This window comes from Trematomus bernacchii, unplaced genomic scaffold (genome assembly GCF_902827165.1).
Source record: "Trematomus bernacchii unplaced genomic scaffold, fTreBer1.1, whole genome shotgun sequence".
NCBI classification, from domain to species: domain Eukaryota; kingdom Metazoa; phylum Chordata; class Actinopteri; order Perciformes; family Nototheniidae; genus Trematomus; species Trematomus bernacchii.
In genome coordinates, this window is record NW_022987739.1 from 9,214,788 (window position 1) to 9,235,309 (window position 20,522).

The 20,522-nt window shown below is 39.4% G+C and overlaps 1 protein-coding gene across 1 annotated transcript; it reads left to right on the top strand.

The window, feature by feature from the left end:
- The first annotated feature begins 736 nt into the window (after positions 1–736).
- vtg3 (vitellogenin 3, phosvitinless) lies at positions 737–11,820 on the top strand. The gene is made up of 24 exons (XM_034147300.1): positions 737–954; positions 1,064–1,225; positions 2,024–2,172; positions 2,263–2,413; positions 2,716–2,873; positions 3,596–3,761; positions 3,850–3,975; positions 4,144–4,362; positions 5,936–6,153; positions 6,249–6,346; positions 6,606–6,730; positions 6,816–6,917; positions 7,016–7,135; positions 7,230–7,419; positions 7,507–7,594; positions 7,723–7,908; positions 8,550–8,688; positions 8,786–8,954; positions 9,655–9,764; positions 9,856–9,933; positions 10,233–10,439; positions 10,960–11,105; positions 11,322–11,460; positions 11,558–11,820. The coding sequence occupies exons 1-24, from the start codon at positions 811–813 to the stop codon at positions 11,663–11,665; spliced, it is 3,498 nt and encodes a 1,165-aa protein (XP_034003191.1). The 5' UTR covers positions 737–810; the 3' UTR covers positions 11,666–11,820.
- Positions 11,821–20,522: the final 8,702 nt, after the last annotated feature.

The following is a 20,522-nucleotide window of genomic DNA, read 5'->3' on the forward strand; positions in this document are numbered from 1 at the left end:
TCAATTCATGTCTGATTCATATTGTAGAGTATTTGGTAGTGAACATTTTTTCATTTATTTTTTATTCAGGTATCATACATTATTTTAAGGTCATTATACCTCAAGGTTCAAGGTTCAAGGTTCAAGGTTCTTTATTTTGTCATACGAACATAGCTACAGTGTAGTTATGCCGATCAAAATCTTAGGTCACAGGCTTCTCCAACAGTGCAACACAATAACACAGACAAGTAAATAGTAAATACAAAAAGAAAAATAGTTTTAAAAAGTGTTTAAAAAATCTTGTTGTAAGATTGTACAGCCTCTAATCACCCAAAAATAACTTCTAATGGCCTTAGATAAAGGTAGGAATCTTTGCATATCACCTAATGAAGAAGCGTTCCTATTTCTTCATTTATCTTGAACTGTTTTGAAACAATGTATGTATCTTTTATAATGCATAAATAGTCACCTTCAAGTACCATTTTGTCATCTTTCCGTCATAAACACATGCTGCATTTAAACTTTATTAGAATTATATTAAAGATAGCTTTACCTATCTATTGAGATAGTACAAACAGATGCCAGTTCTTGTCAACTTTAGTTTTATTACAAGTGTCACCTGTGTTTTATTTGACATAAAGAGTTAAAACGCTTTATTATTATCTACAAATTGTGTGACTATTCAAAGCATTTATCCTGCTCTTTTCCATCTCTGGTTCAAAGGTTTCAGATTTGGTCTTCGAGGAATTCAACGGTGTCCTGGGGAAAAGCAGCTTCAAGGCCTCCCCAAAGCTCACCGAGCGTATCGCTGCCCAGCTCGTCAAACCCATCATGTTTAACTACGTTGGTGGGCACGTCAGTGACATCCGCACCTCTGCTGAGATCCCTGACATTATTGTCAACATCGTGAGAGGGATCCTGGATTTGTTCCAAGTCACTGTGAAGACAACACAGAAGATCTATGAGCTTGAAGAGGTGACTCACTGCTGACAGATAAACTACTCGCTGCGCCTCAGCATCAGTGCAAAGGTCATAAAAGAGGAAAATATCTTAATGATTGGTTTGATTTATCCTTTGCTTGTAGGCTAGCATCCATGGCATGTGTCAGAGTCACTATGCAACTGAACAAGATGTGAACACAAAGGACATGCACATCACTCAGGTTGTGGATGTCAGTAACTGCAAGGAGAAAGCGGCCATCTTCAGCGGAATGGCTACCGCTGTGCTCGACCAAGACTCCAAACAGGTCTGTTTGTCTCACTGCAAATGCATCTGATTCTACTATTATAAATGGACAGACTTAAAGGTCCCCTATTATACTGTTTTTCATCAATATATTATAGGTCTCAGATATATACAAAACATGTCTCTGAAGTGTTTGGCTCCAAATACCAAACAGATCCTGCATTGTAGCATCCCATAATCCCCTCTGTTTCAGCCCTGTTTCAAAAGTGCTGATTCTCTGTCTGTTACTTTAGATGAAAATAAGGAGCCACTCCCCACGCCCCTCTGAGAGATATTTGGTTAAAAAGAACACAATGGTGCTCTAGGAGGAGTTTCAGTTGATAAGGGAAGCTGTGGCTCAGTGAGTAGTGTGCTGGACTTCGAATCAGGGGATAGCAAGTTCGAGTCCCACTGCAGTCAGCATGTCATTGTGTCCCTGGGCAAGACACTTCACCCCAAATTGCTCCTGTGAGGATTGTCCACAGTACTGAATGTATGTAAGTCACTTTGGATAAAAGCGTCTAACAAATGACATGTAATAATAAGGTGGGGGGGGGTTAACTTGGTTGGTTATTGGCTAATGGTTACACAAGCCAAAACATCATTATGACATCATAAAGTGGCCAAAATCTGATCAGCTCATTTTCAGACAGGTTTTTTATATAAATGGATTAGGACAAAAAGTGAGGGAATCTTTTTTCCTGAAACTTTCAGAATCTCTTAACGCAGAGGGGACACATGTTTATGTACAAAAGACAGGAGAAGCATAATAGGTGACCTTTAAGTCAGTGCTTTTTTGTGTGTGTGCCCAACAATCTAGAGAGGGGAGTCTGTCATTACCACCTTGAGATACCTTTACACAGTCCAACCCACAGCAGAGGGAGGTCTCATTACCAGGGCTCATGGCCTGGAGCAACAACAGTTCACTCCCTTCAACGTGAAAGGTGGCAGTTTCAAAATGCAGGCCACGTAAGACACGCAAATATCTAAACATCATGCCCGCACATCCACAATGTTTGTTTACCATACATGTTCTGCTTTATATAACTTCTCCTGCAGGAAGGAAATGGTGCTTTTAGGCGTGACTGACACAGCGAGCGCCGTCACATATGGGCCAATGGAAAGCAAGGGCAGCCTTGTTTACAAGTTTTTCAATGCACAAGCTAATATCCCCATTATTATGCAAAACCTGGACGACCCAGTCCCAAAGGTAATTATGATATCCTGCTGCTATGTAACATTCATCAAATGTATTCAAAAAGAGGCACCAATCACTGGCTATGCTAAGTTTCATCCAAAATAAACATAGAATAACAGCCTCAATTAGATCAGTTTCATTCTTATTAATTATAATTATGTTTTTATTTATTTTTTATCTACTGAAATAAAAATGTGCTATTACTCCTAAAATGGAATGAAAATAGATAAATATATAAATGATTGCACAGAAGACCTTATTCTAGAGCTGCGTACACTGATCAAGTAATCATGTTGTGGGTTGGCGCCCTACAGGCTATAGAGATGATCAAGCATCTGGCGGAGGCTAACCGTTACCAGGTGGACAGCGATACATCTCAGGACACTATAAAGGTCTATCAACTGCTGCGAGTGACGCCTTATGAAGGCTTAGAACTCATGTGGATGGAATTGTCTGGAAATGAAGAGCATAGGTGAGTACTTCTTTATTTGGTGGCCAATTTTAAAGGCATGTTAGCAGACACATCACATTTGAGGGGGTTTGAAATTGACGTCACTGTCACTTGTGTCTTTTGCATGGCCAAATGTCCGTGCATTATTTTTGTTTCATCAATAAAGTGTCATGTCATCTTGTATTGTGAACTTGGATCGACCTACCTGCCATCCTAAGTGCTTTTTTGCTATTATATTATGTCATTTGACTTCCTTCTCTACTACAATAAAAAAAAATGGCCATGTTTGGCATCTTAGTTGCATACGGCCAATGACCAAGCTGCTGTATTTGATGTATTGGAAGTGTGAACCGGTTATAAGGTTTGAAATTCCTAGATAAATAAGCATTTGCCAAGCTCTTGATTATAATATTATCGGATGGTGAGCAAAATATAGTCCAAGGCAATCTAATTGAAGAGCTTCCTTCTACTTAGTTCAGAAGGGCTTGAGTTTGGCACATTATCTCTGAGTGGGTTATTATTATAAAAAGCATGATGACAGAAAAGTGATGAGTTAAAGAGAGACCTTCTCGCTCATTGAAATTTAGGCTGTCACCAACACCTTCTATTTCATCCTGTACAAGTGCAATCAAATTTGACAAGTGAGCGTGTCCTTCACACTTTTATCATTTCATCTGAAGGATAATTCTAATCTTAAGTATCTAACCATTTATCAATTTTCTCCCTTTTTAACTTATTTTTAGACGTTGGTTTTTGGACATGGTGGTTGAGGTCAGCGATGCACGAATCCTGAGGTTCTTGGAAACAAGGTTCCAGGCTGCAGATATTTCTGCAGTTGAAGCTTGGCAAACCCTTTTAATGTCCATGAACCATCTGCAGGCTATTCCTGATCTGATTGAGATGGCTAAAGTGAGTTAATACTAATATGTCTGCATGTTGGAGAATGATACCATGCAATGAAACCAGATGAAAATGTTCAAATGTATCTTTTTCACAGATGTTCCTGAACATGCCCTTCAGTAAATCTAATATCAATCTGTGGCACACCGTGGTGCTCTCCTACGGCTCTCTGGTGTACAAGCACTGTAACTATTACACACCCTGTCCTGTTGCTGCTGTTCAGGTAATCAAACAGAGGAATGAATCACTTTGTGCCACAAATTAATTTTGTACGTGATGAGAACATTGATTGCTGTGTAGTAATTGAGCAAATTATCTTTGTGTAAAATACAAACGTAATCAGTAAGTGTTTGTGACAACTGTCTGCATATTTGTTTAACATCTGTATTAGCCGCTGCTGGACATGGCCGTGGAAAGTCTGAGGAAGGGTGACGTTGCGGACATGGTCCTCGCTCTGAAGGCTCTGGGTAACGCAGGTCATCCCGGCAGCATTAAGACCATCATGCGTTTCCTCCCTGGAGTGGCTGCGAACCCTGTGGATCTGCCCCCCCGAGTGCTGAGTGCTGCCGTGCAGTCCATGAGACTCATAGCTGCCAGAGACCCTCAAAGTGTAACTATTCATACCACGCAGGAATGAAAGAAAAATGTTCTCATTCTCATTCATCATATCTCTAGGCAGTACAAGTACACACACACTTTACTCAAGTAGAAGTACAGATACTCGTGTTTAAAAGTACTGACTAAACTTTTGTACTCAAGTAAAAGTAAACAAGTATGGGCTTCGAAATGTACTTAAAGGTGGGGTAGGTACGTTTGAGAAACCGGCTCGAGATACACATTTTGTTATATTCCATGGAATGCTCTTAACATCCCGATAGCAATGTATATCTTAAATGCTTTGACAAAAAATCCATAAAAATATGTCATCTGTGGAAACCGTAGTACTGTAAAAAGCACGACCAATCATTTTAGCCGACCTGGCTAAAATAACTGGATGGCCTACCTGCCTGTCAGCCTTCCATCTGTGCACAAACTTATCTCGTGCCCTCATTGGTCATGTGCGCGTTCGTGTGTGTTGGAGGAGGGGCTCTGTAAGGAAGTGGCAGATTTTTTACGGTTGTGTATTTTCAAATTCTAGCGCACTCGAGCTGGTTTCTCCAAAATTACCTACCCCACCTTTAAGTAAAAAGTACCCATAACTACCATCTGTTTTAAAGAGTAACTGACCTCCCTTTATATTAATAAAACAATCATGTCATTGTTAGCTAATGAATGTTTTGATGCTGAACAACGGCAAAATGACAACGTTTTCATTGGTCCCTCTTGTTTAGAGAAGACCAGGAAATGATGGATACACGGATTGTGTTAAAATCAATCGGCAGGCAATGACTCTATATAATAATGATCACGCCACCAAACCTGTTTTGAAAATGTAAGAAGTAGAAAGTACAGGTATTTGTTTTAAAAATGTAAGAAGTAAAAGTAAAAAGTCGTCAGAAAAATAACTAGTGGAGTAAAGTACTGATACCAGAAAAATGTACTTAAGTACAGTAACAAAGTATTTGTACTCTTCCCACCTCCGTCTCTAGGCAAGTTTTTTATATAAATCATGTTTATGATAATTGAATGCTCTGACCACCATAGTCAAGTGGAAAATGTCATTGTCTGATAAGGTCAAATGCAGATTAACAATAACACATAGCTCAGGCGGTAATGTTGACATCAAGCAATTGGAAAGATACTGAATGCCAAATTGCTCACAATGGCATGGCACACATTCAATGGTGTGTGAATGTATGTTGATGGCACTTTGTATGGAAGCCTATGCCTCTGTATGTATATGGGTGAGTGCTGCCATGTGTTCATAAGCACATTGAGTGGTCGCTAAGACTGGAAAAGTGCTTTAAAAATGCAGTCCATTTACCATTAACTCTATTCTATTCCTGGAAAGCATGGCAAATGTTCTTCATTCTTCAAATCATGTGAAATTGCACGTCTGATTCATGCTATTGTCATTGTGGAGGTTCATAATCTTCTCCACTCTTACATCAACAGCATTCACAGTGAATCTGACTTTTTAAGGTTCATTGTTAGTTTATATAATAGAACAGAAATTGAAAACAGCGAATGGTTGAATGTGCTGTCTTCTGGACTCCAGATCATTAAAATACTTGTGTTTTCAGGTCCAAGACATCACCATGAGCCTGTTCCTGCAGAAGACCCTTGCCACAGAGATACGCATGCTGGCCTTCATGATCCTGTTTGACACCAAACCATCACTGGCTCTGGTGTCCATAGTGACTATGCATCTGCAGGAGGAAAAAGACCTCCATGTTGTCAGTTTTGCATACTCCTACCTGAGCAGCCTTGCCAGATCCAGTACTCCAAACAACCAGTTCCTGTGAGCAAAACAAAGCAGCAATGAACAGATGTTGTTCAATCATTTTCAATGTTCTCCTGTTTTAAATTGTTTTGCCTTTGTGTTCTCTACAATAGCTCAACAGCCTGCAACGTAGCAAGGAAAATCCTGACCCCTAAATGTGGTCGTCTCAGCTATCACTACAGCAAAGCAATGCGCATGGACTGGTTTAATGGTATGCTCGAATACAGATTAGGTTCAGGTTCAGGTTATTTATTTGTACCCATAGGTAGATTTGGTATTGCAGTTAAATGACAAGGGATCCATTATGACACACGTTTTTAAACACTACAGACAACAGGCAAATCAAAGAGTACCACATGCTCCATCACATTTAAAGACCACTAGTACAAACGTGAAACAATCGAGTGAATATATCTCGACTTCTGTGAAACCGTTGCATGACAACTTGTTTTTTTTCTCCACCAAAACAGATGATTTCCTCATTGGTACAGCCACAGAAGTCTTCATGCTGAAAAGTGCTACAAACATCTTACCTACTGAAATCATGATGAAAGGAAAGTTTTACTTCATTGGTAGAATCCTGCAGCTCCTGGAGGTACGGCGCAATAGTTTGAAACTCTCTTTTAAGATAAACACAGCTTCCCAATCGTGAGTACCAACTTTTTTTGTCCATGCTGCAGATGGGTATCAATGCTCACGGACTTAAGTATCTGTTCGGAAACTTTCAACAAAGCTTTAAAGGAGATCTTGGTTCAGGTGACTTCCAGGCTCTTTACAGTGTGGTGAGTATATCAATATGACACTTAAAGGCAGCACAGTTACTGTAGCTTTATTTGTTTGGTTAACCATTATGCTTGTTATTGTGCTTGGTCATTTTCAGCTTCAAAACTGGGAAATTATGCCAAATGACAAGCCCGTCCTTACTGCCTTTGCACGCGCTTCCGGACAAGAGTGGTTCTTTGCTGATATGGACAAAGAAATGATTCGGAACATCATCAATGTGAGAGTTTGATTGAGATTTGTAGTAGACTTGGTCAACAAAAGCCCCATGTGTTCACCATTTATATGCTGCTCTCATGTGATCCTACCTGCAGGTTGTCAGACCGTCTGCACGCAAAGGGAGCCCTCTGTGGGCTTCCATCGAGGATCTGCAGAGAGGAGTGTCATGGCATCGCACAAAGCCATTCTTAATCTTTGAGGTTCGCTATTTCCAAGCTACCACCCTGGGTCTCCCACTGGAGATTAGCAAATACTATAAAACCATCAATGGAATCACTGTTAATGGTGAGAAGTCATATACTACATACAGGACCACATTACAAGTCAACATGGTACTGATAAATGACTAAAACTTCATATTTGTTTGTGTAGCCAAAGCTGCAGTAAATCCACCACTGACCGAAAGTCTTGGAGAGCTGTTGAGTTCGGACATTTCACTGGAGACTGATGGTTTTATTGGGTACATATTTAATATTTATTTTATTTAAATTAACACTTCAATCATGTTTCAAAATGGTCACAGGAGCCTACAATCGAATTATGTTTGTTGTATGAAGTAACACATTCTGAATTAACCTCTTTTTTTAGTTTCACAAAGGACTTTTGGGTTTTCTATGGGATCAACACAGAGCTGTTCCAGTGTGGAACTGAGTTCAAGAGCAAGACTCCAGTTGCTATCCCGTGGAATTTTTCTGCTAAGATCAATGTCAGAGAAAGGAAGTTCGAACTTGACTTCCCTTTATGCAAAAAAGAGGTTGAACTCCTTTCAGTCAGGTAGGTGTTACTGTTACATCAAGCATAACATCATAGTTTCTCCTTTGTACAAACACTTGCTCAGTACACCATACACACACATACATTTATGGGATGATTTATTCTGTAAACGCACTATCGACATGTCCAGGGGACTCAGTCTTTGTTTGTTTTTCATAATGTTACACTTAACAACACAAATACATATTGAAATCGGCCAGGAATACAGGTAGAACAAGCTCTACTCAGTAAACATTTGTATTGGGCCAAGCAAATGTATAACAATACCACAGTGTGTTGAATTGTTGTCTATATATATTTTTAGTTTTTGGAGAAAAAAGCAAAAAAATGCTGTTTTCACAGCAATATTTAACAGAGGGTGCGGGGGAGGGAATTATGACAAAAACAGTCTTCAAACAATAATACACTTTTTTATGTTGAAATATATGAGTTTTATTGTTTTGTTTCACTTTTTTAATTTTAAATAGCTTTAAATACTGAATCAAAATGTAACTAAATCAAACCATAACACTATGAATTAAAATCAAATACATCTTCTATGGATAGTGCTTTTTGCTATAGATTGAGTTTTGGACATGCTAATCAGAAATCAGCCAATTTGCATAAATGTAACAATCATTATTTTCCCTTTAAACCAACAGCTCTAATGTGTATGCAGTCTCCAGGAACATTGAAGATCTAGCTTTGGCTAAAATTACTCCAATGATGCCCAACGCCATTGACTCCAATGATGAGCTGGTCCGGATGGGCCCCACAATTGTGAGGTCTGAGTATGAACAGGTAGCGTCAACACCGTTACCAGATTACTGTTAGAGATAAACTCATTAAGATTCACAGAACTCAAAACAGATTCATATTTTTTCATCCAATCCAACAGGTCCCAACAAGAAACAGCTGGTATCCAAAAGCCAAAGTGTGTGCTGAGAGTAGCATATATGGAGCTGGAGTGTGTGTGGAGTCTGAGTTGAGGAGAGAGTATTATCATGAGGAATACCCCCTGTACTATTTCCTGGGATACACCCGCATGGCACTCAAAGTAATCCCAGGTACGCACATTACACCACACAGGACTGCGCAATCAAAAGACATCACAGACGTACATAGGGCCTGAAGAACTTAACAAATATGTTTGCAGTTTTAGGGGACACGATGCTCAACTTACATGCAGCGAGTTAAACATTGGAGTTCAGCAAGCGAGTTTAAATAGTATCCGCTTTAAAGCTGCAGTGTGTCACTCTGAGCCACCTGCTCCAAAGAAAGGAAAAACCTTTGCAATGCAACATCCATCTATCTTTTACTGTTTCTGCTATGAGACTTGGATTTCCCTATCGAGCTCAATAAAGGTTTATCTTGTTGTATCTTATCAATCTAACAGATCCAGTCACAATACGACTGGTATTTAAAAATGTTAATGTGTAGGGGCCTATAGTTTTCTACATTAGCCATTTATGTGTTTACTGTGGCTATATTTTCTCTGCACGCTTTGATAGCATGTTATATTCCTTATACCACTGCAAAAAGCCACAAAGACGTCTTCACAACACTGTAACTTCGTTGAATGATTGTGGGTCTTGCACATTGCTCGTTTAATTCTTGTAAAAAAAAATTGCATTATTATCATTGTTTTTAAAGCTGTATCAGACAAAGCATTGCTTTCGATTGTACAAGTGTTCATGTCATTGTGTCACCTCTATACATTTCCCTCTTTTAACCCTGTGTTGATGTAGCCTGTGCACTTTTTATCAGCTCAGGGAATCAAAGCTGTTGACAAAATCCACTTTGAGGTTAATGCCGACCCTAGCAGACCCCCAGCGAGCACACGCCAACTGATGGAGACGCTGAGGAGGCTTTCCAAGGTATTTGGCTACCCGTGCAATGTTATTATCTGTGCACCTGCTCTGGTGTTTTATCCATTCACATTCTTCTGTTGCTTGATTGTGTTTACAGGAAGCCATCCAGAGAGTACGTCTGTCCTCTGATTCAGACTCAAGTGAAAGAGGATCTGATCTCAGGGCTCCTGCCCAGGTAATGGAAGTATGCTAAACATGCTCCACAGAGATCCACCCTAAAAATAGGCGATGAGCAGTGTCATCATGTCACATGTTTCACCGGTGCTAAGGATTCATGATAGCTTCACCACAACACAAAGTGGTCCATGATAAGACTGCAGTTACTTGTCTGCATTCAAAAACTCATAAAAAGTTATATAGTAAAATATTTGTTCATTTTGTTTAATTTCGCTAGTCCACACATGACACAAGATGATAGATATTCTGCATTTATTCGACATGATGCACTGGACTGCTTTCTTTCTTGTTTAACAGGCCTCTAACTCAACACCTGAAGCTGTGTACAATATCAAAGCCTTCGCCATGAGCGGCAACCAGAAGCCAGAGGGGTACGACGCTGCCTTCTACTACACCCCCGAGGCAAACACCCTGAACACCCAGCTGATTATATCCAAGGTCGGGGAGGACACCAACTGGAAGATGTGCGTGGACACCTCTGTTAGTGCCCAGGTTGAGGCAAAGGTAGATACTGAACACACAATATTGATTTAAATTATTATCTGACGGTATAAAATAACAAAAGTTTCAAAAATGATGTCTAATCCTTACATTTTGCTATTATCAGCAAATTCCAGGAGAAGACAAGATTATACAATCATATTTGATTGCTAACCTTATCCTTTAAAACATGTTCAAAAAATGTGAACCAACTATCCAGCAGCCATGACTATTTATTGCCCTTTCTTAAACTGGACAAATAAAGCCATCAATTCTCACATTTAGAATATGAAAAACTTCTGTACTTTAAGTGTGTGAAGGTTCCTCTTACCTGCCTGACACATGGAAACATATTTGTATTTTTGGCCTATCAATTTATATGCACTCGCTACATATACACTGTATGTTAAATCCTATGTTTAACCATACCACTGATGGTCCGTTTGACGTATTCTATCATAGTGCAAGTGTTTACAGTAGGCTGCAACCAAGTCTCTTGTTTGCAGAGACTCCCTTCATGATTGATCTGTTGTGTTTGGTCTAGGCACACATTAGATGGGGAGTTGAATGTCAATCCTATGAAATGTCAATGAGAGCTGCAAAATGCAACCTGCTTGGCTCCAAACCAACTCTCAAGGCCAAAATACACTGGACCAGGGTCCCAGGAAACATGGCAGAGATCGGCAAAAGGTGAGCCTTAGTGGAATAAAGGGGACGTTTGTACGAGGAAGATTTAAATGTGAGGATGACGAGGAGACTGAGCTGATGAAGGAGGATAGAGGAACTTGGTTTACTTACTTTTCTTTACAGAGCACAATGGGAACATGTTCTGTGTTTTACAATTATGACACATACTGGCAAGTGTTGTTAAAATACTTTCATTAACTTATTTTGTGTCCCTCCCAGAATTGAAAGCTACGTCCCCGGCATGGCTCTGCTTCTCGGTTTCAACCAACAATTTAAGAGAAATACCAAGCAGGAGGTGTCTGCATCAGTTGTTGTCACCTCAGCAGACAGCGTGGATGTGCATATTGAATTCCCAGAGGTATTTAAGGAAACATTCACAACCTATATTTATATGCAAAACCTTTATTGGCTGCTGTATTTACATTGATGTGTATTTTTTTCTGTGTTTTCATTAGGATACAGTCTTCCGCCATGCTATTCCATTTCCACTGCCACCTGTCTGTTTTCAGGAGGTTCAACAGGACAACAGCAACACAACAATAGACAGCTTTGGATGGGCATAATAACAAGTGGGCTATATAAAATCAGTCTGATTAGACTTAATTGGATCTTCGTCAAATTGTTCTGTGCTTTGAAACACTTTTGTAGCTGAGTGGGTACAACACATGTCCAAATTCTTCTCTACAATGTTTAATAAAGGCAGAAATAAATAAAAAAATGCTTCTCTTTGAATACTGTGTAATTGTGTGTGCAGCAGTGGATGTGTTGACAGATTTCTTTGCAAAGCAGATGTGCAAAAGCAAGCAAAATTGCTGTGCCATTTTTGCTTGCTTTTTAAAATATGCTTTGTGCTGCAGAAAGACAACAAAGCCCAGATGGGAGCCAGATGTCTCTTTCACAGAGATAACGCTGCGACCAAAATCTCACCACCCTGATGAAAGTGAAGATCATAAAAGATGCATCAGTAATCTGTCAGATATCACCCGTTGGAAATAACCTGTAAAGGTCCTGATTTATTCATTTGAAAGCCGGTTAATATTTGAACACTCTCATTTGATGAAATATTGTGCAAATTCATGATTATATCCTGAAATATTGTGCCCTCACAATACTGGACTTACCCAAACCTGTTTGTTTTTCTATTGCGCTGATTCTGTTTGATCCTTTGATCATTCAAGTGTTGTGTTCAATCAGTGATTACAATGCGGAGCAGCCATAACAACATTTATTGAGTCTCCATCCAGTTTAGTTTATGTTTGTGAATGCACCAAGAGAGACCATAAAGCAGCCTTATTGTAGATACATAGACCTTTTAGCATTATATCATTAAGAAGCAAATCCTTGATATATGGTAAAGCATTATATGAGGTCATTTGGAGCTCATTAAGAACAATTGCATACCATTTTTCAGTCAATGATCAGCAGTACTGATGACATCCTTAGCAATTCAGGATTCCTGAAAGGATGTCAACTGTGTCTGATACTAACTAGAAGCACTCATATTTGGCAAAACATTTCCTCCAATAAACAAGAGATGGAGTGGAAACAAAACACAATCCAATTTGCAGCTTTGTCTTTTCTACCAGCCAATTTGACAAACAAATAGTCTTTGTTAAGGTCCTGTTATACTCATAATATCCCATTTGATTGTCACAATACTAAAAGTTGTTGGGGAGTTTTGGATTCAGCAAACTGAATCATAAATGCCCTTTTTGGAGTGTTTCTATTGAAAGAGACAGATGTTGACAAGGTCTGTATGACCTGCTCTGTTTGTTTGATCAACTCTCCCAACAGGACTGTTTGCAGATATCAGCACACAATGTCACCAGCATGCCCTTAAAGTTCACTGCCTCTGTGCTCTTTGCTAAAACATGTCAAGTGTATTGAACAGTTAACCTACATTGTCTTACATTTAGAGATCTGAAAAGTAGAGGTATGACTTTATATCTGGATGAAAGAGATGATGAACAGTAATTGATGCTCCTGAACTAGCATGGGCACAAACCTCAACTTTGAGTGGTAACAAATTGGATGTGTCACTAGCCAAAGATAATGATCGCATCCTAAACAGAAACTGGTTGTCCTAACTACTCCTGGCTCGGCTCCTCCTGCCTACGCTGATTTAGCCAGATGGTGTCACATCTCAGAGAAAAGACATTTCCATCAAAAGGCTGAGCAGGATGAGCACAATTATAATGGGACCATTATGTTCCATTTACATCTCTAATATCCTGCGGGCTTTGAAGTGCCGCTTGACAGCCTGATTGCAAATCTGACGAGCCAATGCCAAGATTCACCTCCTGCCGTATAGCAGATCAGGACTCCCTGACCTTGTGTTGACATGTGAAATCAGCTGGTGGAAAGCATTAGTAAATGATTGATCAGATAATATGGGGGAGGAGGAGCAGGCCAACCCCTCCTCTTTACTGCTCTCTGTGATTGTGACTTGCCTCATTAGGCAGACTATACCATCCCCTGTTAAAAGCCATGAGAGTGTGACTGATAATAAAACCATGGCTGCACACATTTTTGTCCAATTGAAGCTATTAGTACATTTTAGAGTCTCGAACGGTCAATGCAGCGGATGAGTTTTATTATCCTTCAGCTCAACAAGTGACACTTCATAGAAATAATGTAGGGATAACAATAGCCTAACAATATGTTGTGAAATATAAGTATTTTTTTTTGGAATTGACAACCATGGAGCATAATCATGGACCATGTGTGTGTGTTTGTGTGTGTGTAAGAGTGTGAGCACTAGAGGACAGTGTTTACCAGAGATTCAAATATTCCTGGCACAGGGCAGGAAACCTGGCTCCGGTATTTGCTCAGTTCACAGAGAGAGTGCTATGCAGTGGATGTTGACTTTTTGAGCAACTTCAGCTTGCAAAGAGAGGACGCAATTTATTTCAACATAAAAATAGAAAACAAATGTACTGACTTAAAGGGGACCTATCATGCAAAATGCACTTTTTGATGTCTTTTATACATAAATATGTGTCCCCGGTGTGTCAAGGAACTCACAAAGTGTCAGAAAACAAAACTCTATCTTTTCCTCCGTACCCAAATCTCTAAAAACGGGGGTAAAACGGAGCTGATCCAGATTTGCGTCCGATATGACGTAAATCACGTCATCACATTAGCAAGCATCGCTAACACTCAGAGTTAACCTGTACTGAGAGAGTATGTGTAAAAAAGCAGGAAACAAAAAAAGAAACTCACCTTGTGGTAAACCCGCAAGAGAAAAAGCATTTGAGCTCCATACTGTTTCAGAAATAATCCTTGGTTTTTTATATATCTGAGACCCATAATATATGCCTAAAAATAGCATAATAGGAGACCTTTAATATTATTTGTATGCTTATGAGGGAAACAGGAAACTCTGCTTTTCACGGTATCTTAATGATGCTATGTTTAAAGTAATAAACACATTACTTTGGTTTATGTTTAGGCGAGTTGCACGAGCAGTGTCTTCTGATACAGATTTCCCATTAGCACGGGGAACTGAGTATTAGCGAATGATCTAACGGGTAATTTGGAAGAGACATAAACTGGATTGCTTTTTCACCAGCACCATATCCGACGTTAACTGTCTCCCCTTCTAATTTAAGCTACACTGAAATCAGTTCTGTAGGCAGGGTGAAAAGTGAGTGGGCGAGACCGGTTACATCACTGACATTATCACTGACATTACCACTGACATTACCAAGTGGGCACACCTAGACACGGCGTCGGACACTTCCTGACACCTCCAGAGGCTCAAAATCTGACATTATGCCTGCTGTATGACTCCCATCTTCCCATAAGGTAGTTGCTATGCTATTAAAACATCTTGTTGCTCTGCACTTCAGTAGTTGTGCCATCTTTTTTTTCTAGATAATTTATTTTGAGACTTAATTCTTGGTGCAGCACATCCCTTTCATTTCACTACTGTCATCTTAAGAATGCGTTGCTGAACAGGATCACGACATGCTTTGGACTGTTGTGACAATATTACAATAACATGTGATTACCATGCTGTTTTGTTGCGATCATTGTGTAAAGCAACACCTTTATATGTAGCTAAAATCAGCAGGGCTTCTTTGGGGCTTTTGTATAAAGATAATTGCCAACTGAGGTCAGATGGTTGAAGTTAGATTTCCACGGTTCAGGCTGAAATAGCTGCTGTCTGAAACACAGAGCTTCTATTGAGCCTGTGCAGACACTGATTCATTTCTGCCAGCCAGCCTGAAGGCTACAGACATATATTTCCACAATAAGTGGAATATTCAATCATAAAGCTGAATTCAAGATCTTTAGTCAAAAGTGAGCATTTATATTGCTATGGTTTTTAGCTCCTTAGGTTTTCATTTTGCAAATCGCATTCGATGCTACCAAATTCTGCAGAATGAATTGCAGACTTGACAGCTTAAATGTATAATTGCTTACTTATAATTCAAATCTAGTAATTGTGTTTATTTTTTCCTTATTTAGATAACATGAACGAGGAATTAAACTACACTGTGAAGTTTTGTACCAAGTTTTGAAAAGAGTGGTACAGAGCCTTTTTGTTGCCAGTTAATTAAGCTTGGGGGTTTATTATTGTTAAGTAAAAAATGGTTCCTTAGTGTCTGTGTGTAATTAGTGCTTTTTGTGTTTGCCCTAAGCTTTCATAGCTGCAACAACTGCAGTTTTTTGAAGTAAGGATGTTTTTTAATTGCATGCTGGAATAGACTCCAGCCTTGTGCAACCCTAAACAGGAAAAGCTGTAAAGAAAGTGGATTAGTGGATTAGTGGATTATATATTGACATTGGATAACTGCTGTATTTCAAACCATGTTCTGTGGATCCATCAGATAATTCTCTAACTTTGAACATCCAAAAAGTAATTATAAATGCTTGCTTTCAGAAATTCACAAGATCTGTTTTTCTGCAGGCTGCAAATCTTATATACTGGGATGTGCATTTGTAATGTTCCATTATTGTTTAGTCTAGAGAACCTAATTAGTTAAAGGGGGGTATATAGCTGGCCGCTGTAGGATTCCAGAGAAAACCGTTAAAGTCACCAATCTGCCTTTGAGGCAACAGACGTGCTCAAATTGAGGAAATATGTAGTTGTTTGGGTATAGGACCAAACAGACTACAGCAGAAACTACAATCAACAGTTTTGTGGAGTCAGTGATTTCAAACAATTGCATTTTGTTCAGTGGGGGAGGGTGATGATAATGATAAGACAGCTACACTTAAAATACAAAGGGTATATAAGCTTTGACATGGTTTGTCTTGTGGTGAGTGATGGTATTTGTCTTTACAGATTGCATCATATACTGAAACACTTCCAGGAGACTGAATATAATATTAGTTTAATTGCAACAGCTAAATTACAAAGAGTTGTTTTATGATTGTTTCAACCTGTATGTTAAAATCCAAAAAGTCTAACTGTGTTACTGAATCCTAAAAGCACCAATGCAGCTGGAGCTCTGTTTCTATAAATTATAATATTGGGTTTTTTCTCAGATCTCCAAAAAGTACATCACAAATCCATAGACCCTTTGCCTCGATTTGCAAAGGCTTCATCCAACCCACCTGAATAAGCCCACCCTAACAATAATGGTCCATAAAGGGCTCGCCCCTGAGGTCACATGGGTGAGGTGGGCAGCTCTCTTTGTCAAAACAACTGACCAACTGACATTGCTAAAAGCCTGACATTAGAAGGACTACTTGTATACACCCACACACATGCCCTGTAAAGTGACTGCAGAACATAATGGAGAATTTAGCAGCGTAAGGCCTGGGTTTTTCTTTTTTTTTGAGGAGAGAAATGTGGACTTACATATACGAAGTGGACAGAAACACAAGTCCAAATCAGTGTTGCTGTTGCTCTGTGTCCGGGACAAACACACACGGACAAACCACAGCAGTTAACGTATTGTAGGTAACATAGCTGACAAACTGACAGAGAACAATTGGAAACACACAGGTAAATAAACACACATCTAATCAATTCATCACATTAACAAGACAGAGCTGGACTATAAAGGCAAACACAAGGGCAACAGAGTGATTACAAACACGAGTATTCAGGGCGTGCGTAAAATCACAAAAAGGCGGGAAAACAAAAGGACAGGAAATTAAACCAGATGAAAGAGGAAAAACCAATAGCCAAAATCATGGTGTTTGCTGAAAGTTCAAATGGGCAAAAGTTTGCTAACCACATCCACTGAGATAATAATATCTCACACAATAACCAGGAGGGGGCACTGTTGATCCTACTGGTGACGTAAGGAGCTGTTACTTGTGGAGCTTTCAATTCTATTTTTACTTCTTGTGAAAATGTTATGTCTCCCTGTTGTGATCAGTGCTATTCTGCTGTTCCTCCCATTTGACCCAGAAATTCTGATACGCACAACAAAACAAGTGTCATGTCAAAGAATGATGTAAATTTGAAGTCATACTTTACGTTGCGCATCATATGGGTACCATTTAGAATCTAATGGAAACATCCCAATATCTATCCTTTTTATAAGGAGCATTTTATATAAGTTGAACGTCAGAGAGCTATCAACATGACTCTAGATAAAAAAAACAATGTGCACGGCCAAAGTAAGTTTCCCCTGCTCTATAATAACTGTGATGCTTCTAAGCGATGCTTGATAATTGAGCAACAGAAATTGCACTGTGAAAGAGCAGTGGAGAGGTAAGTATTCAGCAGCCAAGAACACAGTGATTCTTCATGTGCAGTCTCGTATTTATCGCCAAAAGAAGGCCACTGATCCTACCGCCTGAAAAGAGCCGTCACCATGGCAACCACACAGTTTATCAAGGTTCCAGGCGATGGACACAAGGAGAGTGCGCTGATGTTGCACACACAATAACGTGTGATTTACAATAACATGCACAACACACACATAAACGCAGATCCAGTTATAGGAAAAAAGCCCAGGTCTGTTTGGTCTTTTAGTTTTGTTCTCTCTTAATCAGATGCCAAGTAAAAACATGGACATGTGCTTGCTGTATAAATAATTTAAGCAGGCAGATTATATTGTAGTTAGTAAACATACATAGTGAGGTGAGCATATGGCAGGGTGACACGGTGATTAGAGATTAGCTGCATGACTGGAGGCTAGCAGGTTTGATCCCTGCAAAGACCAGACTTTACACTGTGTAAAACACTGATGCTGAGGCTCATTCAACCACGCTGTAACAAGATGCAATTAACAGTTTCTTACAACAGGAAGGGCTAACCCATCAGAACCAAATGCTCCCGGAACAGACATTAAAAATGGAGCCAATGATTTTGCTACAACTTGCTAGACTATCTGGGCTCAATATTGTCAATATTCTTAGTGATGCAAAAATATCACCATTATATACAAAATGTATGGCTGCAATGCAATTGGGCGTTCTGTTTCTTGCAGAGACTCAGATGAGAGGATGATACCGGTCTAATCTTCTGTTACATACGGATCTGGAGCCAGAAGCCCTTTTCCCCTTCTGGCTAAAGAGGATGAGCTTAGCTTGACTTAGCATAAAGCAGCAGTGATGTGATAATGTCTCTTAGGTGATCACATCACACATGTTTAAGCTGACTCCCAGTATGTTTTTGAAAAGATTTTAGGAACCTATTAATTATTTTAAAAGCTTTTCAAAGCCTCCTTCTCCCTGCTGTATCTCTGACCTCGATCCTAGAGCGGAGGTCTTTTGTTTTAGTGTCAGTGCCCGGAGGCTTAGGGATGGTCTGCTCGCGGAAATCAAGTTGGCTGAATCAGAGATATCCTTTAAGTCCCTTCTAAGATAAATCAGAGAGCCTTTTCTGACACTTAGTTTCCTTTGAACTGTCATCTAATACCTTAACAAAATTATTTATTTCCTTTCCCTACCATTTTCCACACTATATTGTTTTTTATTCTCTATGTGTATTTATTTATTTTCCAGTTTTCTTTTAATCCTGAGGATTTATGGCTTATCTTTTTAATTTTTCTGCATTTTTGAAGCACTGTTAAGTGTTTTCTGAAAAGTGCTCTATAAACAAATCTTTCTTTTATTATGAAGGCTGGAAGGCGGATAGCTTGGCATTGTTCAAAGAAAAGACATACAAAGATGAGCTTTAGAGGTTTTGGTAAGGTATTTTTGGGAATGTATAGAACCAGGCTAACTATCCGTGCTCAGTGCTGTGAATCTTTCTGCTAAGCTAATGTAAGCTAAGCTAACTGACCCCTGGTTCTGGCTGGCAACATATTTAAACTTTAAAGTCAATTTGACATAAATATAATGTGTTCAGGAAATTAATCTATATATATTAGGGCTGTCAGTCGATTAAAATATTTAATCGCGATTAATCGCATGATTGTCCATAGTTAATCGCGATTAATCGCAAATTAATCGCACATTTTTTATCTGTTCTAAATGTACCTTAGAGGGATATCTTTCAAGTTTTTAATACTCTTATCAACATATGAGTGGACAAATATGCTTTATATGTTTGTTTATTATCATTTGAACAATGACAAATATTCTCATGAATATTAAACACAACAACCAAGGTTCAAGGTTCAAGGTTCAAGGTTCTTTATTGTCAATCTGACATAGCTACAGAGTAATTATGCAGTTGAAAATCTTATGTCACAGGCTTCTCCAACAATGCAACATAATAACATAACATAATAACAATAAGAGCAAGAGCAATACAAAAATAATAATAGTTATAAAAATGAAATAAAGTTATGATGTGGAATAGTGCAGTATGAGTCTATATACAAGTTATTGGAATGATATATATATATTAGGTATTAGATACATACTACTGAGTAGCAGTTGAATGTTTGAAGTTGTTTCAACAGTTCAACCTCTGAACATTACAAATATTCGCTTCAATTCAACCTGGAACCTCTCTCATACAATAATTGTGTGTGTGTGCGTGTGCGTGTGCGTGTGCGTGTGCGTGTGTGTGGAGACACTGTGATGGATCGTTGGAGGAGCTATGTGCAGCTCAAGGCATATATGCTCCAACGGGAGCTGCCTGGATGCTGCAATCATGTTGCGTGCACTATCCGTGCTGAGTGTGCTGACTTTTCGTACAATGTCCCACTGTCTGGCTACCTGCATAAAGTCAAGTGCTCGGCGCAGTTGTCGGCGAAATGTCATTGAAACAGCTCCTTATATCCGTTAGCGCAGCTAGCTAGCACCAGATGCTAACAACAACAACACGTAAGGTGTGCCTCGCTCGCGCGAGTCGCACCACACATACACACTCCCTCCCGGTCCTCCCGATGGCCAGTCCGGGCCTGCCAGTGAGCGTGGAAGTGTGGTCTGCCACAAGCGGGCGGTAGGAGCGGGGCTGTCAGCATCAGCTTGTCGATGGTATTTTAAACTCGATGCGCTCTGAAACTACGGCGGCCGAGGACAAAAAATACACATGCGTTAATCGCGTTCAAATAATTA